Source organism: Dreissena polymorpha, chromosome 3 (genome assembly GCF_020536995.1).
Source record: "Dreissena polymorpha isolate Duluth1 chromosome 3, UMN_Dpol_1.0, whole genome shotgun sequence".
NCBI lineage: Eukaryota > Metazoa > Mollusca > Bivalvia > Myida > Dreissenidae > Dreissena > Dreissena polymorpha.
The window spans coordinates 68,439,897-68,467,710 of record NC_068357.1 but is presented as its reverse complement, the minus strand read 5'-3'; the positions used below and the strand labels follow the sequence as shown (position 1 = coordinate 68,467,710).

Genomic DNA, 27,814 nt, shown 5'->3' with positions numbered 1-27,814 from the left:
ACCGCATTGTCTATACGATATAATTATGTTATGGTTCATTTGTTTCCGGGACGTTATTATCAACATTTTTATAATCAATAAGCCTCTCACAAGCGGAATGCATCAATAGAGCGATAATAGTATTGATCGAAGTTGTGAACAATACGGAACCGAACACGTCCGGGACTCTGTAACATCTTTTATTATAACACTAGAAACGTTTTTAAAGCGCCGCGGGCCCGAGAGAATCCATTTATAGGAGGCTTGCTTGCCATTTGCGGCTATTGGTGAACGGTTTTTGTACAAGAGCGGGCATTATTTTCTCTGAACGAGAATTTATTTTGGCGTGTAAGAGATACAACACACAACATAAACGGTAAGACTTTTATTTTATTGCCAAAGCTTTGTTAATATATTATATGTATATGGTTATGTTTAATTGGTTATGAAAAGATAATTCGACATGTTAATTTGACAGCTGTTTTGTAGCTTTATATACTGGTACATACTAAACAAATATACCTTGAATTTTCTTCTTTTTTCTGCCTATTTATATAATGTACACATTTCCTGTCTTAAATATATATAATTTGATATAATTACATAATAGTATGTTCAACTGTCCAAATTTTCAGCCGCATTATGTAGTATTTTATGTCATATCAAACAGCAAATTACGTGTGAACATTAACATTAAAATAGCGTATGATCGATAACTTTACAAGTGCACTCAAAAAAAGAAATCAAATATAGCTAGAGGTACTTTTAGACAAAGTAAAACCGTTTTACGTATAATTCTTCAGATTGAAAAATAATTGATATAAACAGCGGTGTATATTTTGATTTTTGCGTACGCCAGTAAATATTCGTGTGTATTTCTAACAAACATTTATGAAGATATTTTTTTATAATTGTATCTCTTTCATTTCTGTCTTTTTCCTGACAATTTTTATTGATGTTAACAGTCATTACAAGATATTTATGTTCGACATTCGTTAGTGTTATTCTTCCAAATGACCGGTTCGAGACACAAATGTTTCCGTTCCCCTGAACTATAAAGGCATAAATTAGCTTTACACTGTCCTCGCTATAATATATCTCTCTTGAGATGAATGCTCTGTGGTTGTGGTTGTGATAGCACGGCCGGCCGTGTTTCGTATGTTCCAGTACGTTGCTGCAGAAACTAGTTTGCAAAATCATGACAAATAAATGCTATTGTAGGGAATGAGACTGAAAAAAAGTGAATTAATGACGATCATGTAAATCATAATGATTAGTCTTAAATCGATGCGTAGTTGTATACCATCAGGAAGCCGCGCTCTGTGAAAAGGGGTTTAAATGCATATGCGAAAAGTGAAGTCACAGATAAGCCTGTGCAGTCCTCACAGGCTTATCAGCAACGTCACTTTCCACGTAAACTGGATTTTTGCTAAGAAGAGAATTTCTTTAAAGGAAAGATATCATACTAGCGGAAAAATAAGAATGATACATCCGCGCACTGCTTAAGTACACTGAATGTTACGCCAGTGATGCAGTTTTATCTAAATATCTTCAACATTTCTGCTTCTGATTACAACATTATTCTTTAAAAATAAAGCTACCAGAAAATAAGTATATTCAAATTATATTATCTTTTAAAATCGGTAAATACCATTCTTGAAGACATTCTAATCAGCGAGTTAACATTCATTTTAATCGTTCGCGTCTGGAAAAAAGTTGACTCATTAGTTGGTTAGTTAAAATGTAATCTCTTTCGGAACCAACAAAGATAATTAATTTAACAGTAAAATCAATGTGAATCATTGAGAATCACCGGAGATCTCGTTGCAAAACAATCCTTAATGTCCTATGAATAATTTAGTTTCGACATTTTTTCTATAATGTGATTGATTACAACACAGAAGTAACGTCCATTAGGAACACTTAAACGTTTCTACGCTATTATCATTAACACAGCTCTTCGATATGGAAGCGTTGAATTCCATACGGAATTTCTAAAATGATAGTGTAACCCAAAATGAAGTTAGCTGCAGTCAGTACGTTTCTTGACGACAAAATGTGTGTTTCTCAATATAATTTATGCATCAGCCGCCAAAATCTGTCTAGATCAGATACAGTTGAATACGATTTATATTTTACAAACGTCCACGTTTATGTTGTCTGTTAATCCATTTATGTCTAGTGGACTCTCCCATCCTTCTAAACTGGATCAACTTATTTCCAAAATTAGGGATGTCTAGTATATTTATTTCTATATTTAGAATATTTTTATAGAAATTCCTTTTAGCAAACAGCGCAGACCCTGATGAGACGCCGCATGATGCGGCGTCTCATCAGGGTCTACGCTGTTTGTCAAGGCCTTTTTTCTAGACGCTAGGCATAAATGGGTTAAACAAATAACCCTTTTGTCATTATCGGAGGCATCAGCGCGTTTCTGCCAAATTCAGCCACATTCTGTTAAGATTCTTTGTCTTACAGGCAAACTGATTAAATGTGTGCTATTACTCAGTCTAAAACAGTCACCATATTGACAAGAACAGAATTAAGCTTCATTAGAATGCATTAAAAATAACTAAATCGAAATATATAAGCATACAATGTCTTAACATAAGCATGTCTACCCTTTGTTTTAATTCATTCACGTTCAAAAATGTAACATACCTTTCAAAGACAATTTTAAATTCAGATAGTACGTTTATTGTGAAACAAGCGGATTTGTTTCAAGTTTTAGTATGAGTCAACAAGAGGTATTTTCTGGTGATAGACTGGTTGCATTAACTACCACTGAGGCATATTGTGGTGAAATAATGGTTTCATTTACTAACACTGAGGCATATTCTGGTGATAGACTGGTCTCATTTACTACCACTGAGGCATATCTGGTGATAGACTGGTCTCATTAACTACCACTGAGGTATATTCTAGTGATAGACTGGTTTCATTAACTTAATAGATTCTTCGCTCTGTATGACCCAGTATACAGACTGCGTTCCATGCTAATTCATTTGAATTGTTGTCTGTATAAATATTTGACATTTGGAACAGAAATGGCCTCTCAAACGCACAGTTTGTAGTGAACATCGAATCATTACTTATACTTTAACGTGTGGTACGCTTTCTTCATTACATTTAACATTTCATTTAATTAAAATACATCGTTTTATGTAAGAATTCCGTTTTTATCAATTTTTATAGCATGAATGCTTTCATTGTGGTTGAATGCTTTGTTTATATTATCGACAAACCTTAGTGATTTATAGATTAGGTTCTTCGTTTATTTGGTACAAACAATATGAGAATGATATTATCTGTAAGCAGTGTTTTCAATATAACAGTGTCGCAAAAAAGCAATGTTTCAATAAAGCAGTTTTTCGTGATGCAATAAGCGAATTGTCAGGTGGTAAAATGCTTTTCACAATCACTTATATAATGCATTCGATTCCCATATTTTGTCTGATTTAACTGGTAAATTAGTATCAGTTTGTTTTTTAATTCAACATCTACTTCTTCATAATTTATTATTTTGCGATCATTTTTACCTTTTTCAAAGATTCTCAACAAATAATTGATCGACACAAATATTAAAATGCTTTTCATGTACGACCATCGTGTTGGTTGATATATAATGATACGTGTAATTGAATCAGAACCATTCGTTCATAAGCTTAATTACTTCCGAATTAAACCTCTCGTCCACTGCATCGGACTTATCGTGTTACAGGCATGTTAATTGGTTTTCGCTTTTAATGGTTGTTTCAAACTTACATGCCTGGCGTAGCTTTGACCATCAATACTTTTGATTATCTTCCACATTCGTAAGTTGTCATTATCTAAATTACTGGTTTGAGACACAGATGCTCCGCTTTCCTGTTAAATAAACGCCGACGTAACTTTTGCACACTATCTCCTATTGAATTGGGGTGCAGTTGTCGGTATATCTGGGAGTTCCTTAAAGAATAATATTGTCGCTCTAGAAATTTATGTTCCAAATTATGAAAATAATGTTGTTGCTGAAACAAAACGTGTACTGTTATTATTTTAAATCATTTTCTAAAATATGTTCAGATATGCAAGTTTTGCCTGTATGTATTTCATCAATCACGTCTGTGCGTGTGTGACATCGGTTTCAATCCAATAACATGAAAACAATTAGCGTGGCGAATTTTCATGTTAATATTGTTTATAATACCACAAAATGGCTAATCTATCATGTGAATGAATGTGTCGTTCGTTTTAAAGAAAATTCTATGAATAAATAGCTTGAAAAAAGGTTTTCAGAGACCATTTAAGCATTATAAATTCCTCATGGTTTTGTAGCGATTCTTAGTGAGATTGTATATTGGCTGCAAATGCATAGTGTCGTGTATATACGCGTATTATTCCAAAGTTGCTTATTGTTGGTACGTCTTTTGTTGATGCTTGCTTTGGCACTATCGACTTTGAATGATTATCACAAGTTACGCAGTCATGAATATTGAATATTCTTTAATGGACGGAAAGACCCAGTAAACTGCTTTTGCTTAAAGTGGAATGCCTTGCATGTGTGCTCATATTTAAAACACTGTTAACGGCATCCAACTGACGCAAAATGCAATTAGTTGCAAAATGATTACGTTGAAGAAAACCTCAACGTCAGCAGTCAATCATGCCGTTATGAGCACCGCATGAAGAATGCTTAATGAAACTGATTTAAATGTTAAGTTTGATGTTTGATCAATTTTAGAAAAAGAACTGAATCCTATTTTATGTTTGCACAATTTGTAGCACGACCAGAAAGCTCCATGAACAGCCATTTAGTAGCATTAATATTTTTATCGAAAATAGAATTGAACATTTAATAGATACATGTAACACTAAGAGTTTGTAGTTACTTCGCCTTCGAATGGGGATCAACATGATAATTGGTCGTATTAAGATTATCGTACATGCTGCACGTGGACATGCGTGCTTCCAGGCATGTTGTTACATGCATTTGTTATATATATATATATATTTATGGCATGGCATTTTCGTCATACTGCTACTGAATAATTAAATCTAAATGCTACAGGCTCAGTACAGATCGTTTAACCATTTCTACTATACAAAGACATTGGGACCTTGTGTATACAGGTTTTTATTCACAAATCATATTAAAAATTCTTACTGCACCCTTAGGAAAAACAATGCATTCGTGACGAAGGATACACTGTCGGTGACACTGTTCTTGTTCCACATTGAAGGGGAAGCCTCAGGAGAGTTCAGGCAGAGACTATGAATAGTTAATCAGTCTGATATCGCAATAAGTCTTCCGAAATGTCGATACGCTCTCGATTATAGAAAATATGATTAACATTCTTAACGGTAGAGCAGTATCGTGTTACACATTATTATAACGATGCGCTATTATTCTTTATATAGATACTATCTTTGCAACATATAAAAAAATAAATGGAAAACCGGCATGTATCTGCATCGTTTAAACTGTTTTCCGAACAAACGTGACTGTTACCAAACATTACAAATAATCAGTCATATGTTCGATGAATATGTAAATGTTCATGTTGTGAGTTAGGAATAAGAACAACATGTTAAACATTAGCAAAACGTCAGCTTTCAAATAATTGGGAAACGTATAGTAACTGTACTTACACAATTCGTGATGGTTGTTTATGCGGCTTCTCAATAAAGATATGGCCAATAACCTCGTCTAGCAATAGGTTTGAAAACTTTCATGACATGTGTTCTTAACTCGACTTGATCACAGATTTTGGCATGTTTTGAAATGTGTCAGTAAATGCTTTACATTGAAAAAAATCTACATATCATAATTAAAACGCTCCAGGATAAAGCTAGAATAACATTTAAAAAAAGCAAAACGTTACCCATACCTGAGATTAAACCATGGACCCTTGAAGTAAAAGTTTAACTCAAAGCTAACGGCCATCCGTGCTGTTACATTTCATAGATATATTTTTCACTTTATAAAGCATACAGGTGATGTCACAAAATATAACGATAATAGAACGAACATTTAAACATCTGAAATATTGCTTTCCATTTTTTAAATTTACCCTACTGTGAACAGGTTCCTTGTATGGGCCAACACATACATTTAACTGTCTACGTAACAATAGTGTTTGTTTAAGTTTGAGTTTGTTTTTGTGTAAGTTTTTAAGCACTGCTAGTATAGAAATTGGCAATCAAAAAGGATAGGTTTGATGGACATTTGAGTTGTATTAACACTAGATGGAATGTTTAAGATTCGTTATCAGATTCCTATGATTTTTAGTTATTGCTGTACTAAAACAATAGGCCATAACTACAAATAACATTCTTCTCCATTAGATTGTGTCAATGCCAAACGAATTTTATTTGCCGTTTACTGGTACAATCAATCACTCATATATGCTTAAAACATGATAAATTCGCGTGAATGTTTGAAGGAAGCGATAAGCCGTGTTTATGTAGTATCGTTTCGTTACGTCTGTATTTATTGTAGATAAACCCGTTTCAACGCCGACGGTTTTGTATTGACCGTTCCAATAGATTGAATCATTATTTTAATACATTAACCATGCTTGTTTATACTTGCATGGTTACTTGTTTGAAATAACGGATATTTAATTGATGAGACTATGTATCTCCTGCTGAATTTGTAGCCAACTATGTCAATATTTGAATCCGATCATGAGCGTGATATCTTTTGTTTATTTTAACTATTTACATATATCCGTGTGTTGTCACTGGCTGTGACAATTCCTATTCGTTAAGTAAACCTATTTACAATAGTAAATTTACAGTAGCAATTACTGCTTGGTGATAAATCATACCTTCGGGGACTTGAAACAACGTATTCACTGAAGTTTTATAACAAGAACATTCGTCATATGACACAAATAAATAAGACGTTGTCTTGTTAATAAATGGATTATTGTATTGGCATTGACGCTAAATTGTCATGGCACATTAGTCGCCACACAGCACATTACTATAGTATTTGTCTTTTATTTCATACACGAGTCATTGGGCAGTTATATTCGAGACTTTTCATTGTTAAATTATTTCAATCGCGCACTTCATTTGCCGGTTTTATATTACAAAATATGTTGGTGCCAGTTACGCTTTTTGTATACGTGTTGAAATGAAAGCCGACATGATTGTTTGTCGTATAACTTAAGACTTAAAACGAATTAATACAGTCCTGTTAACTCTTTTAAAACATGATCTTCTATGTTAAGATGTCACTGGATGTCATTCCAACAAAGAATCAAAAGAATGGTATGTTAGTTGATGTTTAAACAATAATAAGTTCACGTTAGTAACACCAAATATAAATGTAAGCACCTTAAACGTTTGTACTTGCTTAAATGTATGAGTCGTGTTGGTGAGCAATTATTAATAATTAAAAATATCATAAATAACATCTCTACCTTAACGACTCCATGCACAGTTGCATTTGCACATCTGATCTGAAACAACTTGAAACCATTAAATGAATTCAAAAGAAAAATCCATATGTGTCAGTAATGACCGTTTTTAAGTAACGGAATGGCCGCCAGCCGAAAAGTCATTATGACACAAGTAACAAACTAAACTACATTGACAGTGAATTCTTTTTCTGGTGGCTGAATATAGACGTGGCTAATAAGTTCTAATCACTTTATTTGTCTGACAATGGTTTTATAATATAACTGATGGTTCTTTTTACCAATAAGGCATTTATTTCTCTGCGCAATGACTGACCTGCACCGGTTCGGTAAATAGTGAGATAAGAATAAAACAACGAATAATATGAGGAATTATCTTTACTTATTAAGTTTGATTTTGAAGGCATGGTTGCGAAACAGGAAATTTAAATTAACCTCTCAAACAAACCAACAAACTACGATACGTGATGTTACAATACGTGTTTCTATAGTGATGATCTTTAACGAATTTGTGACGAAAACCGTTGCTTTCTTTATTGTTAAACATAAAACTTACATTCCCACATTCACATATCAAACAACCCAATAAACTTAAATACTTTTTGCTATAGTATAGTGATCAGGTATTACGTTTTATATGTGACGAAACCTATTGCTTCACTTTTTGCTAAACATGAAACTTAACTTCAAACAAATCAATAGACTACGATACTCTTATATAGAGATGATATATTACAATTAATATTTAAACAAAACTATTGCTTAATTGACGAGAATGTACAGGAATTTATTTCACAATGTCGATGCGAGTATACAAAATCAACATGATTGCTGCTTGTTGATTCAAAATATCAATAATTCCATTAGTTGAATTCTAGCTTATATTGTAGTTTAATATAAACAGACGAATATCGCGGAAATTGGCATTGCGGAATCAAAATGTATACATGTAATACCTTTATATATATAAAGTAATGCTATATATTTTTACATGATGTGTCTTTCAATTTGCTACGTCAAATGCGCCACGCAAATTGTTCCGTTTAAAGCAGCACACAATCATATCGAGCGATTATCTTTTATTTAAAAACTGAGATTTGAAAATTCTAATAGAACATTTATGTGCTTTCAACTTCAGACCTCGAATGCTATTTTTAATTAAATATTCAAATGGTGTTATATAGTGTTAACTGTATTTAAATTATTAATCGTCCCAAAAAGAAAATATATAATAAAAGGTTTAAATGCAATGAGTATGTTAACATGCTTGTGGAAGCCGCATGGATCACCGCGACCAAACAGGTGTTTAGCAGACTAAATCGTTTGCTCAGTTCTAATTAATAATGAAACATAATATACTGAAAACCCAAATTAGATCTTATATTTAACAGCATCGATCGAACATTTCTATAACACATACAAATTAGTTAATCTTGTTTTACATCACCCTGGACTGACAACCGGCTGACATCAATTTTCGATTCAAAGGCTTCAAAGCCGAATACATTTTCTTGCATTTTTAGGTTTCTCAATCGACATGTCAAGTCATCGACCTGCCCTCTTGCAAACGCTCGCCGTTCCATTCGGTGCATTGTATACAAAATAAAATATAAATATAAAGCAGCTTAAAAATGCACGATTAACTTTCGAATCAGAACTTATCAGGTATGCATTTAACGTAAATATGCATGACAAACTTTTGAATCAGAACTTATCTGGTATGCATTCAGAACTTATCTGGTATGCATTCAGAACTTACCTGGTATGCATTCAGAACTTACCTGGTATGCATTCAGAACTTACCTGGTATGCATTCAGAACTTACCTGGTATGCATTCAGAACTTACCTGGTATGCATTCAGAACTTACCTGGTATGCATTCAGAACTTACCTGGTATGCATTCAGAACTTATCTGGTATGCATTCAGAACTTACCTGGTATGCATTCAGAACTTATCTGGTATGCATTCAGAACTTACCTGGTATGCATTCAGAACTTATGTGGTATACATTCAGAACTTATCTGGTATGCATTCAGAACTTATCTGGTATGCATTCAGAACTTACCTGGTATGCATTCAGAACTTATCTGGTATCCATTCAGAACTTATCTGGTATGCATTCAGAACTTACCTGGTATGCATTCAGAACTTACCTGGTATGCATTCAGAACTTATGTGGTATACATTCAGAACTTATCTGGTATGCATTCAAGGTAAACATGATATGGCTTGTGTTTGGTAGCGTGAAAGTGCTATTGGAATGTCAGAGTTTTATTACATTCTAGCGAAGCTGCAAGTGCAATGTTTCATTATATTATGTCAATATAAATAAATTACTAGTTTCGCTATGCACTGCCTTATTGCATTTATATTGTTCCACTATGGTGCCGATGGCCCTTAAGGAAGCAGATAATTTAATAAAGACTCGTTCTGTTGCTTCTTCACTCCAAGCGCATGTAATTTATCTTTATTATATTACAAGATCTGGTACATTAGTGAATTGTGTCCAGTTCTAAATAACCTCATGTATTGATGAATGCCTTGGTCAATAGTTACGTTGGACAGTCGGTATCTAGCAAATTATTGTGGTAACTTGGTTTTGCCGTATTTATCTCGCGTAAAAATTGGATAATAACGGTTTAAGAAGTGTTCAAGACACATTTTAATTTCACTTGGGTCGGATGATTTATGTTTTTGGTGTTTGTTTGTTTTGCGTGTGTTTTTTTCTAAAATGGCTGGTTGCCTTAGCATTGTTAATTTAATCATGTTGAATCAGATATCATGCATCCTGCTAGCTTTGTCCAAATTGTTTCATCGGTCACGTAAGAAAAGCTTCACTGTTTGGGGTGATATTATATCTATGTCCGAAATGCATCTAACGTTTGTTAATTGTAAAAATGAGTAGGTATAAAGTTACTTTTGTTCAACGAAGTATTAAATTGCATTCTTGGAACAAACGGTAAACATTATGTAAACCATTGATCCATTGATCAATGGGCATTTTTTTAGATATTGGTGAAGCTCTGTGAAAAGGGGATTATAGCATATGCGTTAAGTGTCGTCCCAGGTTATCCTGTGCAGTTTGCACAGGCTAATCGGGGACGACACTTTCCGCCTAACCTGGATTTTTTTATAAGAAGAGACTTTCTTTAAACGAAAAATACCATAAAAGCGAAATGTGTCGATCCTGATTAGCCTGTGTGGACTCCACGGGCTAATCTTAGACGACACTTAACGCACTTGTATTAAACCCCCTTTATACAGAGCACAGCCCATACTGTACAGACTTCTGTTGAAAAATACACTACTGCCCTACATATATAAAAGACTACCGGATGTTAATGCAAATGTGTCCCTACTGATACTGTTTCTTGAGTTGGAGTACACCTGTGTCAAATGTTGTGTTAAAGGGACTGTCAACCATGACGACGAAGAAAAGAAAAGATGTAAAATACCGTATTTTATTACAATTTTTAGTCTATATTGATTAAAATATCACGACTGGTAAATTTTATTACTTGAAAAAAAGTTGTTTAGTTTTCATATTTTCAGTATATTTGGTAATACATTTTACTGGGTGTGTCTACCAGATAACAACCAGTAAACTATAAATAACACCAGTAGATTGATCATCATCGACACGTGGTAAACACAGAAACGCAAATTGTTCATGCGTAGTGAATTGTATATTATATATATATATATATATATATATATATATATATATATATATATATATATATATATATAATTATCAATCTACTTGCGTTATTTATGGCGTGTAAATCGTTATGTCACCTATTTTCGCGATGTACTTTCGATTTCACATCGCGAAATTGTATTACCAAATATACTGAAAATGTGAACTTTTTTCAAGTAATGTAATATACCAGTCGTGATATTTTAATCAAAATAAACTAACAATTATAAAAAAACGGTATTTTAGAACTTTTCTTTTTTCATCATTCGTGGTTGACAGTCCTTTTAAAGTCTCGCTCAAAGGTATACTTTGTGGGAGAATACGTGATCAGTTTCTTTTTGGACATTCTTGTATACGATAAAGACCCGTAATGCATTGAAGTTACTGATTCGGTGTTTTTCAAGATCAATACAAATGATTTGTATCTTCTGCTTTTTACGTTTAATAAGTCAATATGTTTTCAAAGATACTATGTTAGTAAACACTGCCATTTCTACTGCAAAATGTTTGTTTCTACATGATGGGTTTTGCGGTAGAGGAGGTAAAACGCTTTTCAGCTTTTTAGAGTTTTTGATGAACCGCTGATATTTAAGAGTTAAATATTCCTTGTTCGCCAGCTGTGTCTATCTCTGGTCAGCACTTTCCTCCTAAACTGGATTTTTGTTTAGAAGAAACTTTCTTTTACCAGAAAATATCATAAAGTCGACTGCACAGGCTAATCTGTGACTACACTCTACGCATATGCAATAAATCCCCTTTTCACGAAATTATAAAACGCTTGTTCTTTGTCGGCCAAACGGAATATATCTTTAGCACAACCACAACATTACTTGATAAAATAATTCGACTAGACAAGTTGTATGGCTATATTTTGATTTTCATTTCAATGGTATGATTACAATTGTTGTAAAGCAGTTCAAATTGAAACTATATCACAATTTTAAATAATTGTATTTGTTCGATAGCTTTACTTCTGTTTTTGCGAAACATTCTTTTGACAGTATGTACTATAAACTAGAATGAAATGAAATTTGATTGATCGTAATTTAGCGAAAGTAAAAACATAAAAATGATACACATTGGAATTTAAATGATGGATGCCTGGGACGCTTTACCATATATTTATGTCTTCTTCCTTCACACGTTTGATAATAAAATCACGTTTTTGTTCCGTTATGTTTGTAGACATAAAAAGTATTGAACCTTTCTGTGTGTTTTATGTATGTTTTCAGAAAGATACATATTGCAACAAAACAAGGCATTCGAGTCGCTCTACTCACATTAGAAGCAATTGCCGTAAAATCACTCGCCATAAAATGACATTTAATATTTCCAATTCACTAATAAAGACCCCAGTGTTGGATAAAATGTAATTCCATATCGGAGCGTTTCATCGTATAAGCTATTAAATAGTCATCATAAATGTTTAATTAAAGGAAGAACCGTCATAATAAAATTGCCCAGGATCCTTATTGTCTGGCTTGCGCATATTGCAGAATAATTCAAGAGTTCTTAAATTAGAAAGCAGAACAGTCAACAAGCAAATATAAAAAGTATTCACAAAGGGGTGCAATTAGTTAGGACTATTGTATCATTAAACATGTGTTTGCCCGCTTTCCATTCCTCATATCGTTCCTATTTGTTTTGTATTTGTTTATTTATTTTTGATGAGTGTGTCGTTTTTACCCAAATGAATTACCGGAACATATATTCAACAAAATATATGTTCACAAATGTTATCTTTGATGACTGTGGCTTCGGTTCGCAATCACTATTACATCCATAGAAAAATAATATTATCAAGAAAATACTATCATCATAATTAAATGGAAAAAACAACATTTTTCCGATTGATATTATATGGTACACTACAATACTATTTCCATGAGCACACAAATCTTTACATTCCTTTGCTGTCGCTAGCAAATTTCATCGGTCTGACAATGTTACGATTTCAACTTGAGTTCTAAATAGTTTTTCTAAGCACGTATTTTATGAGTATACATGCTCAACTAATTCAATGCATTTAATATACCACACTGTAAGACCACTTGGAAATAACATGTCATTAGTATACTCCTTATTATGGGGATTGTAACAACTACGTTTAGTTAACACATATTTCTTCAAAAAAGAATGAAAGTGTAAATCAATTGTTAGTTAACGTAATACTTTGAATGCGTTTATTGTAATTTCATCTAATGTAACAGTCGGTCAATCGTAAAGTAAAATGAACTACGCCTCTTAATAGTTATTTGCAACGGAATATTTACATTGTGTTCCGACAATACAGACGGATGTAATGTAATTTACATTTCAGATTCAGAATGGAATCATATAAGGACAATGTTTGAAACTAGCTTGTTGTAGTATGTGGATTTCTTGTTTATGCTTTTAAGCGAACGTGTCCGTTACGTCGTCTATCATTTTATCATATGGGAATTGTTGGATAAAAGTGCATGTTTTAATAAGAACATGTGACACGACCGTGTCTCAGGACCAGTTTGATTATGAAAATGGGTAGGTAGTTAAAATTATTCCTTATATAGAGTTACGAGTCTATATGTTAAACAACTAATTATTTTAACCAAAGAGTGTGTTAAGCGTTTTAGTTATTTAAGTGGAAATGCAGACATATTAGTTTATTATGTAATAATATCTTTCAAACATGTTATTAACTCTACTTTTACACAGGGTTTCGTGCGTACTATGAAATTCCTATTTATCTTAGTCAACTGTTGTCGATTAGTTCGTCCATCTCTATTAACACCAAACCTGTTCTTCGGTTGGTTTCATAAAAATTCATTCAATCATAGCGCCAATAGCTCGCAACATACGGCAAACTTAGCAAATGAAAGAATGTGCTTGTTGGTTCCGTTCTGGACGGATATTGTCGATCGAAATCACAGCTTTGAGAGCATTTCGAAGCTTTATTCATGCTTCATGATTTTATGAAGATACTTTTCAGGATTGTTTATCGCCTTTGCACAAATTGATTGCTTGATGAAAACGCAATATTTTATACAGATCGATTTTTAAATTGTCGTGATTTGTTACTTAAATATATGACCTTAATACGCCTGACTGACGCGAATATTTCACTATATGAGTTGAAAAAAAACCTATAAATAACATCGATTATCCAGCGACAATAACCAAAGAAATTAAAAATATCGATTTTATTACGTACTACGTTGGGCGTAGTATTGTCAATGTTGGATGAATATTGATGAATACTAGAAACACATTTGCAGGACACCAAATCACATGATCCTTGCGAACCTATCATTGTTAACTACATGTATTTAACGTGGTAAAATCCCAGCCTTGAAGGTGATTAGTGGTGAATTTGTTTGTTACGGTGAAAAGGGGGGTGGGGATGGGGGTGAACGGTGTTGACTATATCCGAAAGACACGAGATGACTGAAATTATACTCAAATCCGTATATTATCGCGGTATAAACAATGCGATTTAGGAATGTTAGAAAAAGCGCTAGGTCACTTTTTATAAGGATTCGAATCCTATTTGAAAATAAATATCCTGACCTAACACAAGTTTAAAAACGTCATCGGACGATTCCAATCGTAACTGTGTGTATAATGAGTGCATCTACGGCAATTCAGAAAAAAAAGAGCGTAAAATTTCTTAGTTTAGTGTTTATTCTTGAATAAACATGTTAATACTGTTTCTTAATTACGGACAAAAACATGGGCTCTATCTTGTTTTTCCTCGGTGTCGTGTCCAACAGACATTACAATAAACATGCAAACATTTTCATTTATTGTAACAACACATCTTCATAATCTGCAAATGTCGCCACAAGTCCCGCGAGATAATGCTGTCCGACTTTAAAATACAGATAAAGGGTACCCTGTGTTGTTGCGAGCGTACAAAGCACATACTTCACGTTGGTTAATTACACAGAAACATTCTAGAGATCATGTGATCAATCCAAAGACACGGCGTTAACACTCGAGCGTGAATCAAGAGAGATCTACAGTGGATCAAACAAATGAAGTTACGCTAAAAAGCATGTTATAAAATAGACATTAAATGGTCTTGTTCACTAATTAGACTTTCAATTTTACAACATTGTAATTCTGTATGTGAGCAGTTACTCCGTAAAAGCTATTAAATGGCAATCATGATATGTATATTAAATTATAAGAACAAATTGCGTCATACATCATCCATTGTGATTATTGTTGGCTTTAATATTGCATTTTAAATTTGATAATAGTGCAAATATGCGTGAACATGGAAAATAAGTAATCGGTATTCAATATATATACTATAAAAGTGGTAGTGAAATTCACTCGGACAAATTGTTCCGCTTTCAAAATATGCGTAAAATATTTATTTACTGATTCTCCTTGATTAAAATTACTTAATTGCACTTATATTGCAACATGTTTGAACTTTCAATTAAGAAATCTCGAATGTTATATGTATTTTTAAATGTTTAAAAATGTTTAAGATATTTTAATAAGGTATTCAATACGATAAATCACTCACATAGAGTCTATCATCATCTCCTTTTTTGATCAAAGTTGGAAATGAAAGTTGGTTTCCTATGAAATTAATTATTGAGAGATAAAGTGGTAGTTGACTTGGTCGCTTATATTACGCCGAACAGTCGACATCTACCGAAGTATCGGTGTATTGATATGGCTGTATGTATTTAATGTGAGGTTTGCTGATAACGATTATATATGACACTCAAACCACATAATTATTGGATTTGATGATAGTTGTAGACGTCTTGATATGAAATAAAAAGGATTGGTATTCATACCATTGACAAAAGAATCTGCATGTTTCAGTTTACATTTATCTTACCATATTTGTCCGAAATATAGTTTCATATTGCTCGTTTATGTTACATGTACATACAATATTGCGGAATAAGTTGTTAATTTTTATATAAGGATATCAGATATAAACATAACCGACTTATCAATTTTTTGCAGAAAATAACCTAATTATATCGGTGTCATTTTGGTTTGTTACCAGAGCAAATCCATTCAATAAGATCAATTGTTATTTTTATTTGCTTTTCAACTGATTGATCGATTTGTCCCAATAGCAATATGGATAATGGTTTGTGTAGTTGTATTTGCCAGCAAGTTCAAGTTAATCATAATGAATTTATAAAGTGTGTCATTCAATGTGTTTTTGTACAAGATGTAAGTGTTTTATGTATCCTGATTGTATATCCTTATGAAACGGCATAGTTGAGCGCTTTGCATCTTTGGGTTTCCCTTGACACATTTCAGTTGCCTCTTACCACGGCTCGTATAGTTTTCCCTTTGTCACATTTGGGTTCCCTCTTAATTTGTTGGTTTTTCCTTGTCACCTATGTATGACCCTTGTTTGATTGAACATGTTCACCTTAGTGCTTTTTCTTGCCTCGTTTTGATTGCCCATGCCAATTTTATCTCCTCTTGTCACGTTTTGGTTGCCATTTCATATCATTGTGTTTCTCCTTGCCATTTTTTGTTGCCCTTGTTACGGTTTGAATGCCCTTTGCCATCTGTGTTGTTTTACCTTGCCTCTTTTGATTTCCCATGTAACTCGTTGGTTCCATTAGCCTGTTCGTTTTCTCCATTGCCATCTTTATGGTTGCTTCTTACAATCATTGTAACAGATCGCTCCTTGCCACTTTTTGGTTCCTAATTTCCACTTTTGTTGTTGCATCTTGCCATTTGAATGTCCCTTGCAGTTTTCAAGTATTCCCTAAGAAGTTTATTGTTCATTGCCAGGCTTTATTTTAGGTTGTCCCTTCCAGCACCACCATTTTGTTTCAGTCCTCCCGTATATGTGTCCGCCCTGCAGATGTGTTTAAATAATGTTAAAGTGTTTGATTTGATTTGAATGTGCAAATCCGTCTCCTGCACAAATCGTTCTTCCTTTTCCGATATAATTCTTTTAATTAGGAATAAAAAGCTCACTAAAAAGGATACTCGAATTATGTTATATATTGATCTTTGTGGCTTCAATTCTTTAACATATTCAAATCAGCAAGAACACATTCATTGTTATTGTAAATATCAGGAAAATGTTGATGAAATAGTTAATCTTTAAGGTTGTTTTATCCTTTAAAACTATCCCATATCATTAATTTATTAGTGAAATCAATATTATATTATATTGGGAATCCCTGACGGCCAATATATAAAAAGTACTAAACGTCTCATGCATACTTAAATGTCGCCGTTTTACATGAATTACATTGGGTACAAAACAGAAGTAACATCAAAAAGGCGCTAACTTGCAAAGGATATTATCATATCCACGACTCATCGATCTGAAAGCGTTCAATTCCATACGCAATTTCTAAAATGGTTTGTGAAAATCGAATTGAAGTTAGATGCATAAAGTTTCCTTACATAAACATATTTGTTTTTCTATTCAAATCATGGGCTAGATGCAAAATAATTCGATTGTATGGTTGACAATTGTCTTGTTGTAGACAATAGTACCATTGTCTGAGAGTCATATGTTATAAATGGAAAACAACTTCCGATCCTATGATTACATAACAAACGCCAATTCTGTTGTTGCTTTTGCAAACCTGATCGATTTAGACGATTCGTCGAAGCTTATATCAATCGCCGGCATAGCAGGTTGTCCTGCTATGTATACATGTTTCTAACACAATTTTAGTCAAGGTTCAAGGCCAACAACCGGACAGCCGGCGAAAAACTAGAAGAAAGGCAAGCAAAAACTAAATGGATATAAATTTAACATCAAGTAATAGGAGCAATCTAAATAAACTTTAACTACTAGTATCACAAGTACCGCCTTACCACTTAAGTTAGAAAATTCAGAAATAGTACTGACTTAAGTGTCTGTAAATAAATTGAGGAAACTGATCGAAACTTGAAGGTAGAAAATTCCTTTACGTGTTTTCGTCTTATCGTCTTAAAAAATAGCATTTTGTTTGAAGACGTTCGAAATTGCTTTCTTTAAAAATGGATATTATTTCAACATCAAGTGATAGGGTATCAAACTTTAATCACTAGTATCACAAGTACCGCCTAACCACTTAAGTTAAAAAAATCAGAATAAGACTGACGTATGTCTCTGAAAACAAAGTGCGGAAACTGAATGAAATTTGAAGGAAGAAAATTCGTTTTCGTGTTTTCGTATGTAAAACAAGCATTTTGCTGGCATACGTTCCACATTGCTTTTTTTTAAGACCAAACTTGGAAGCAAGGTCAACAGCTATAAAAGAAACACATTGTATAATGCTATTCAATGCTGACACAAAAGAATGCATCCGACTAAGCCACAATGAGAAGATTGTTGGACTTTCTTGATTAGACAATATTTGATTTATGGGCATTTCTCGTTGTGCATTACTGATAAACGTTCATGTTTATGTTGTCTGATAAAACAAATAACCTTATTGGAACTATTGCGGGAAAGTTTGCTTATGTTAAGAAAACGCTCGCGTTCATAGATTTGATTTTTTAAGGTAAACTGATCAAAAGGTTTTGAATCACTCAGTCTTAATCTTAACATTAAACGTAATGAGAATATTTCAGCTGAATACAAAAGCATTAGTGTATAACTTCATCGAAATATATAAGCATTCGCATTTTTAAATATATATTCGTGTACCGTTTGTTTTACATCGTTCACTTTCGCGAATTTAATACACTTTTCCACGGGACAATAGAATGAAAGATAGTCTGTTAATTCAGTAACAGGTAGCTTTGCAAACTGCCGTTATTGATTTAATACTTAAGCGTTTTGATAACTCAGCAAATGAAGACTTCAAGTAAGGTTAGAAATTTTAGAGAAATCCAGACATAGTAAAACAACATTTCAATTCATCCCGATAGCTTTATTTGTTGTTTTATCTTTCACTTGTAAGCTGACGTGCTAGAAAATTATAATATTTAATTAATGAATTATTTTACATTGAACTGTTATTGTCTTTTTATAGACTGACTTCATTAACGTTGATAGAACCATCGCTCGTATTTCCCTCATTCCAGACTGCTTACTTTGCTAATGAATTTGAGCTGCTGTCTGTAATCAACATTTGATTTTTGTACTGGAAATAGCAGTATGGAGTGACCCTCCTAGCATTGCTTATTATTGAACGTACGTTTTTTTTGATCAGGAGAATTAACTAAATTGGAAATTCTTACTGTTCCCTTTGGTCGGCAATTCATCCGCGGGGTGGAATACGCTTTCTAAGACAGATTCTTGTTCCATATTGAAGGAAAAGCCTATGGGAAGTTTTGCTAGAGACTTTAAATAGTTAATTTGTCTCCCGCGATGTCGAAACGCTCTCAATTATATCAAATATGATTATAATAACGGTAGAGTAGTGTCGTGTTACACTTTCAAAAAAACTTACGTACACTGTTATTATTCATTTTGGGTATATGTTTGCCCAACATAAATAGAAAACCGACATGGTTTTGACACTTTTTAAACGCAACACTTTACGACCTAGGTATGGTTATATCTTTTTGCACGCGGTAATGGATAAAACCGTCTTTATGATTTGCATGCTTGCACAATGCCAAATGCGCCGTTGCGCCCCTGATTATTCATTTAGTCCTATAACTTATGTGTTACAGGCTATAATCATCCGAACTTCAGCGAGCTTTATATGCACATTGTTTTAGGATGGACTTGCGTATTGTGTTAGGTCGTTTTGCTCCGTTGATTTCCGAATGAAATATTGCCCTTTGAATAATAAACCCTTTTCGCGTGTGATCTCGGAAATTTAAGTTCGTACTTATTTTACACTTCGTATACAGCATCACTTTTCGGTTGACATTTCGTTAATTATTGTGCATATGAGTTTTATGGAGTAATTGCACCTTGATTAGAAGTCTGCTTCCAAGATAAATCTGGAATACATATATTAATCTAAGTTTTACGAAACTTAATAATCAGAATCCCTGATGGTTTGACATGCACACACTGTCACATCGTCCTGCGCAAGTTATTATTCAGGGAGTTATTTTAATTTCATCATTATATATATTCGAATATTGTTAGGTCATTATGTATCTGATTTTCGAGATAGTCATCAATATTTGCATATTAATTTGTTTCTTCATGAAAATCAAATATAGGTTATGTAGTAAAGGCTTGACATGAACATTTGTTACATAATTATGCTCTTATCACCGGCAATAAAATTGTCCTAGTGTGTTGATCTGTAAATGAGTGATTGGTTCAGCTCCTTTTTACCATGCTCTCAATAAACCCATAGACTAATATTTTCATCAGGGAGCATTCATCAGTTTCACTATTATTATTGTATATTATTGGTATTAAAATATACTTTTTTGTTTCAGATGGCAAACGAAGACCAACGTAAGTTTTATCTAATGTGCATATTTGTATTACACTGGTATATATTTTTCGCCAAGAAACATCCATTATATTAGACGAAGTATTGCATACCACAGTTATATAATTAGCACACTTGTCTGAAACGTTCACGACAATTATCACTCGTACATCAATTCTTATAAAGACGTATATAATGCGTGTATAATGTAACAATTATTAAATTGTTTTAAAGAATTACATCAAATAATGTATTAGTTCATAACCGGTTTTTTTTGGAAAGTGACTATGGATTTCTATCAGTAATATTGTCATTCCGTCCATAAGTCAGTCTGTCTGTCTGTCTGTCTGTCTGTCCGTTTGAACGCAAAATTATACCCTTATTATTTGTGTTCGGTAAACTTATTATTACAAATGTTAATACTACAGAACATGTTTTGTTTTTGTCAAAAGTTAAAATTGCAAATGATTGTTACTGCACAAAACTGAATAACTGACATTTAAAATTCTATTTGTCATAACGAAACATGGAAAACAAAATATAAGTATATGTAAGTATATAAGTAATACAATGTGTGCCCGTTCTTGTTGTACGCTATAATATTTCAATCCATGTCAACAGTGATCACCGAATACTTCATGATGTTTGACAAGGACGGAAACAGAACAATCGAGCGAAAGGAGCTCAAAACCCTGCTGAAGGTCGTTTACAAGCAGAACCCGGATGACAACATGGTCGAACAGTTCTTAAAAGACTTCGACACTGACGGTTGGTTTGCTGAGTCTGTAACTTGGATTGCTATGAACAGTACATGCATTTAGACACTGCCATTACCGAGCGTTCCTTTCAATACGTTGACATTGGCCGAGTGTTATTTAAGTGATTTGACATTAACAATACATTCGTGTCTTGCCTCTCTGCAGAGTCGACTTGTTTCGACTACTTTGCAATGCATTTTTGAACTTGAGTACTTACATAAGCATAAAACAAATTCATCACAGGAAGTGGGGTTTTACTGACTTGGTCGATACAATCGACATGCCAAAAAATACATAGATTTTTTCTGCATTTCATATGTGAGATAACTGTCGAGAAAGTAAAACATAATTTGCTTTTTTTTCAAACCAACATTCCCATCAATGTTGCTTTTAATGAGAGAATGAAGTTCAATCTTTAAGATGTATTGATATTTGGCTTGCTTCTGAAAAAAAACATTCATGCGCAAACAATATCCCCTCTGAACCAAGATTTTTTTTTTCAAACGACATATTAATAATAAAATAAGCTTCATACAGACATACGTACACATGTGATAATTGACATACACATATACATATATTACATATATATTTAATTGTATGTGTTAGCTGTTACATCTAGACTGAAAAAGAAGTCTAAAATTAGTTCAGAATCCAGAATGTGTTGATAACCAGCTGAATCAGTTAAACTTCCAACCGTCCATTGTTCTTTTAGGTTGATATCAATATCACATTGAACATAATTGAGACATTTTTGTGCACGTTGCAGGAAGCGGGACCATTGATCTCGACGAGTTCAAGCAAATGTACCGTGCCATGCCGGTAAAGCCACAGGGGCGGACGCTGAAGGATCTCTTCACCACCTACGACAAAAACGGAGACGGGGATCTGAGCTTTGAGTGAGATTATTGCGTGTGTTGTCATTTTATACTGTCCTATGAAATGAAATCATTAATTTTTGTCACTTTCCTTTCATGTCGAGTGTAACCAATACTAACTCTCTTGCTTATGTTTCTAGACCTTCATTATTCCTATTTCGTGTTCTATGCTAATTATTACTGTCTGTAAGCCGTAAGCCTTAAAGGAATTTGATATTAAACAATAGTGTGATTTGGACATGCACGGCAGTTGTGGATTACAATCATAGTGTTGTTCAATTTAGGAATAACATTCAAACAGATACGCTTATCTAACGCCACTATTGTATCTTTAATTCTTAAGAGATATGCAACACGTTAGGAAACTAATGCCCTAATAGCTTTGCTAATTAAATGTGTGTGCTTTCTTCAACATAAAAATATCCTACATTTATCATATACCTGCATTGAATCATTATAATGTTGACATATAAATTGTTGTAACCCACAATCACCAATTACAGTAACAACACATAAGAAGGATACAACATTACACTTATCATAAAGGAGAGTAATACAAGGGTCAAAGATGTATTTGAATATGCATTGCGGCGACGAGTTTTAACCGAGCAAGAACATAAAATGCATGCAATAACAGAGTATTATCTGCCTTTAACAGTGCTTATTGTTTAACTAGGGAGGTGAAGTCGTTCTTGAGTGACCTTGGAGACAACTCGCCCGATGACTTGGTCCGGAAATTGATGGACGAAGTGGACGTAGATAGGGATGGCCGGGTGGACTTCAGAGGTATGTATAACCATGTATAACCGCATATAAACGTGTATAACAATTTATAACCTTGTTAAACTACATATATATATATATATATATATATATATATATATATATATATATATATATATATATATATATGTAGTTTAACAAGGTTATAAATTGTTATACACGTTTATATGCGGTTATACATGGTTATATATATATATAATGTAGGTTTACATTTAACAATGTGACTCATCACATAGTAGTTAAAGTTGATCTTGAAATATGATAAAGCGAATAATATGAACTCTCGCGTTCGTCAATACATACAATCTCCGGACATCTCCTGCGTCTGCAAATCAGCCAGAGTAATAGGATCTTAGTACATATTTTTGGTAGTTTTGACTGGCCGAATTATATGACATCTTTTCAAAGAATTGTAGACACACTGTTTCATATATGTGTGTACATATCAATAATTATATGTCAACTCTGTATAAAAAGATTATGATGTTGATGCTGTTGTATGTGTTGTTGTTAAAACATCTTAACCAAAACAGTGTGTTCCGCATTTCAGAGTTCTGTCTCATGTTTGGAAGGAGCATATCTGATGATTCGTAAACACGGCTACCAGTGATTGCCTCGCTCAAGCAATATTTTGTCATTATATATTATACATATTTCATATTTTGTATGTATCTAAATATATGTGTATGCGTAATTGTATTTTGATGTGATGTTTGGATAACGTGATAAAGAATCAAACGTTCGATAAACGGCAGATAATGAATTTATAAATCACAGATAACCAAGTAGTGCAAAACAAATTCCCTTATAATATGTCACCTTGTAATATTTTATGAATCTAGTTCAATCGCCCCCAAATAGTATTTTGAGTAATAAATGTATCTCTAAATTTACAAAGTGTCAGAGATATAGTTGCAATATTTAGTGACAGTGTTACAATTATTTTATTTTTGACTGTTTTGATGGTTGATGTTTTATAATGCATACATTTATTGAAGAGGCCTAATATTCATATATAGATATGAAGTATATTTAAACTTTTAATTTTGCCACATTACGGCTATTCAATCTTTAACAAATATCAACAGTGTTTTATGTATTAAGCAATTATAATATCAGTGAGAATTTCTGTAACGTTTATAGTGTATCATTATTTTATACACCTGAAGTTTTAGGCTTTTATTGTTGTTTTCCTTTGCAAAGAATATACACATATATATATACTACTGCTTGTTACAAAATACTCTATATATAGTGTTATAATTATTTAATTTTGACTGTTTTGATGGTTGATAATGTTTTATAATGATTACATTTATTAAAGAGGCCTACTATCTATATTACGATATTCGGTATATTCAAACACTTAATTTTGTCACATTACAACTATACCATCTTGAGTTATTTATTAAGCAATTATAATGTCAGTAAGAATTTCGGTAACGTTTATAGTGTATCATTCTTTTATACAACTGAAGTTTATAGCTTTTATTATTATTTTCTTTGGCACAGAATATACTGCGTGTTTCAAAAGACTCTATATAGGAAATAAATTGTAGAATCACACACTTTTTTATTCTATGTCTATTGAATAAATTTTAAAAGGAACGAAGTCCAAGAGGTCCAATAATCTTCAGTCAGATAACAATTTCATCGAATAAACATGCCACACGGGAATATACAGAGCACTAGAAAAACCGGGATCCATGAACATGTACTCCATAACGTCCATACAGGCTAATCAAAGTCGACACTTTGATGCAATTATTCCTTTTAATGAACTCTTATTTACAAATATGCAGTGTAGGCGTTTTCTTTAAGACCTGTTTTTTACCGGCACAAATTAAAGACCGGAGATTGGCTCAAATGAAATTTCACTTCAGAGGAGTTTTATTGTGTCAAATACGAACGGTAGTAAGAACTAATTCTACTGATCAGAAGATAATTTTTTCGTATCAATTGTTTAAAGTTAAAATTTGGTTATGTTGCCCATGATGGATATGATTTTGTATAACGGGATGCTTTAACATCGGAACAACATAATTAACCATCATTTTAACAAGTGTACGTATATCCCCGTGTGACATCAATATCCTGAACGTAGTACACACACTCCTTGTAAATCTAACTTCACCTCAAGCTGTGTGTGTCTTTCTAATAAGATAATTTAATCTTAATGTCTGCAGCATATCAGTTTTATTAAACTTTGTCTTAAGCTAATGCAACAAGCATAATTATTATAGAATTCAATGTATGAAACCTGGCATGTATTTCATGTACACATGACTTCCTTCGGGAACACGTCTTCTGGGATAAAACAAGTCTCGAGGTGTATGACTAGTGTTCCAGACTTAGAGAATATGCAACGTGTATCAAATATGTTCCCACATGTAAGTTTGATTCGGAAGGCCGCAAAGTATCATGAAAGAAGACGGCATACCTTCGTCATAGTGAAACAATTGTAGTGTTAATGAACATGAGGATTGTGTGTTTAAACATATTTGAGTTCGAGTAATTTTGAAACAAATATGATAAAAATAATAATAAGAAGAAGGAGTAGGAGAAGAAAACCAATCAATATGAACATATTAAGTTGCTTTTGTTTACGTCATTAACATGACAGTGCGTACGCCAAAGGTTTTGAGTTGTGCCAATAGTTATATTATTTATACACGATGAAATCATCAGTACATTTCCAACAAGTCACAAACTCTAATTAACAATGTTATGACTTTGCTACGCACAGCACTGGTTGACACTGTAAACAGACATTATCGAAATCGAAATCGTAACACGTGAACCGCGAATAGATGCAATCATAAAATGTGAATTGACGCAATAAATATATTAGTGGTTTTAGGTCACGCTATTAGAACATTTACAATATATGAACTATTATATTTTATGTAAGCAAGAGTTTGATGTCAGTAATATTTCATTCCTGCAACAACATACTCATTATCATCATTAATTTTAAGAAAAAAAAGACTTTTATTTAAACAGGAGTATTCAAGAACTGGTTAAATTTGAGTAAAACTGGACATTTACCACCAATGTGAATATCATTCCGTTTGTAAAACATGTTCTTGTTATGTTCGTGGCAAGGACCGTGAAGAAGATTCGTGTGTTTATGCAAGTCGCTGTAGCGATTTATTTTCAGAATTATGACACATTAACGGTCTTGTCAAGTTAGGAAATGGGAAACAGAAACAACTTGAAACGCATTATTCCTTTATTAATCTTAAATGATGAACGAAGTAAATTATTATTAAGAGACTTAAATTGGTTATTCGTCGTTTTAATCCAATGCATCTAGGCGGTGTGAGTATTGAAATGCATTCAATTAAACGAAAATCGAATGAAACATTAATGTATTTTTTTTAAATCACTGAATATTGCACATAATTAATGCATTTTATTCAAATAGTTTTCAAATTTACAAATGTACTTGTACAAATCCTTCTGCACAAACCTGTATTTCTTCTTCGTAATAATTCTTTTTATAAATACCAATCGAACAAACTCTGCTCGAATTATGTAATTGTGTATTTCTATAGCTTCGATTCTTTAAAATATGCAAATCAGCAAGGAGACATGTATTTTGATTGCAAATATTTGGATAAGGTTGCTTGAATAGTTTCTTAGTAAGGTTGTATTCTCTTGGAGAACAAACACATATTATGAATTTAACAGTGAAATCAATGAGAATTATCAAGCATCGCCGACCACCACTTTGCAAAAAGTCTAAAGCGTCCCATGCATTATTAAATGTTGACGTTTTACTTGGATTTCAAATGGAACAAAACAGTAGAAACTTCAATTAGGCGCATGTTTGAATAGTTCCAAAGTAATTATAATTAACACAGCTCATCAATCAGAAAGTATTGAATTCCACAATGAATTTCAAAAATGATGTATGTATAGGGAATTAAAGTTAGCCGCATGAGGTTGCCTGACATGAATATGTTGGATTTAGTATTTAATGCAATGACTAGACGCCAACTAATTCGATTATGAAATAGATCATTGTCTTGTTGTCGACAAAAGTTTCACTTTCTCGCAGTCATATTTTTATATTTGGAATATATGCCTACATATAAACGCAATTTTCGTCTATAATTACAATTGTGTTCGATGATGTATTTATTCTAATAAGTCAATTAGTACAAGCTTATTTCAGTCGCCGGTACAGCAGATTGTCGTGCAATATATTCACGTTCCTAACAGAATGTACTTCAAGGCAAATGTTAAACCAAAAGAAAGGCAAGCGAAAACACAATGAATGGGTAATAATGCCACATCTGGTAATTGGGCATCTAATATTAACTGCGTGTATTTGCCTTAAAAGTTAAGTTGCTCATTTCAGAAACCGACTGACATAAGTTGTTGAAAATAAATAAAGGAAACTGAAAGAAATTGGAAGGTTTACAATATATTATCCTATTTTCTTTGTACAAAGAGGCAACTCGATTGCATAAATTCGACATTTGTGTTTTGAGAAAGACCAACATAGCAAGCCTTATTAACAGATAACAAACTAAAACATTGTTAAATACAATTCATTGTTTGACTGCATCCGACGAGCCAAGAAGAAGAGGATTTTCGGTACTTTCTTAATCAGACATGATTTGATTTATCTATATTTTTGTTGTACATTTCAGATTAATGCTTATATTTATGTTGCCTGTTTAAACACATGATACTATGGCAACTATTTGGGTTAACTTGGCGTACATGTATGTGGCAAAAACACTCGCGTTCTCGGATTTGTTTTTGTTTGAAGGCAACGTGATCGCAACGTTTTCTTTAACTTAGTTTAATACATTCAATATAAAGATAATCATATTAGTAAGTTGAATTAGAATGCATTAGTTTGTAACTGAAGCGTTCACATTTATGAATATAAACTCATCTACCATTTGTTTTCCTCCATTCATTCTGAGTTAACTGAGTACCAAGTAGCTTTTCAAAATGACGTA

The 27,814-nt window shown here is 32.9% G+C and overlaps 1 protein-coding gene across 1 annotated transcript; it reads left to right on the top strand.

Moving 5' to 3' along the window:
- Window positions 1-140: 140 nt before the first annotated feature.
- Window positions 141-24,149, top strand: LOC127873549 (calmodulin-beta-like). The gene is made up of 6 exons (XM_052417429.1): window positions 141-355; window positions 20,421-20,439; window positions 21,038-21,184; window positions 21,944-22,073; window positions 22,729-22,838; window positions 23,386-24,149. Exons 2-6 carry the CDS (start codon window positions 20,421-20,423, stop codon window positions 23,427-23,429), a joined length of 450 nt encoding a protein of 149 aa, XP_052273389.1. The 5' UTR covers window positions 141-355; the 3' UTR covers window positions 23,430-24,149.
- The last annotated feature ends 3,665 nt before the right edge of the window (window positions 24,150-27,814 follow it).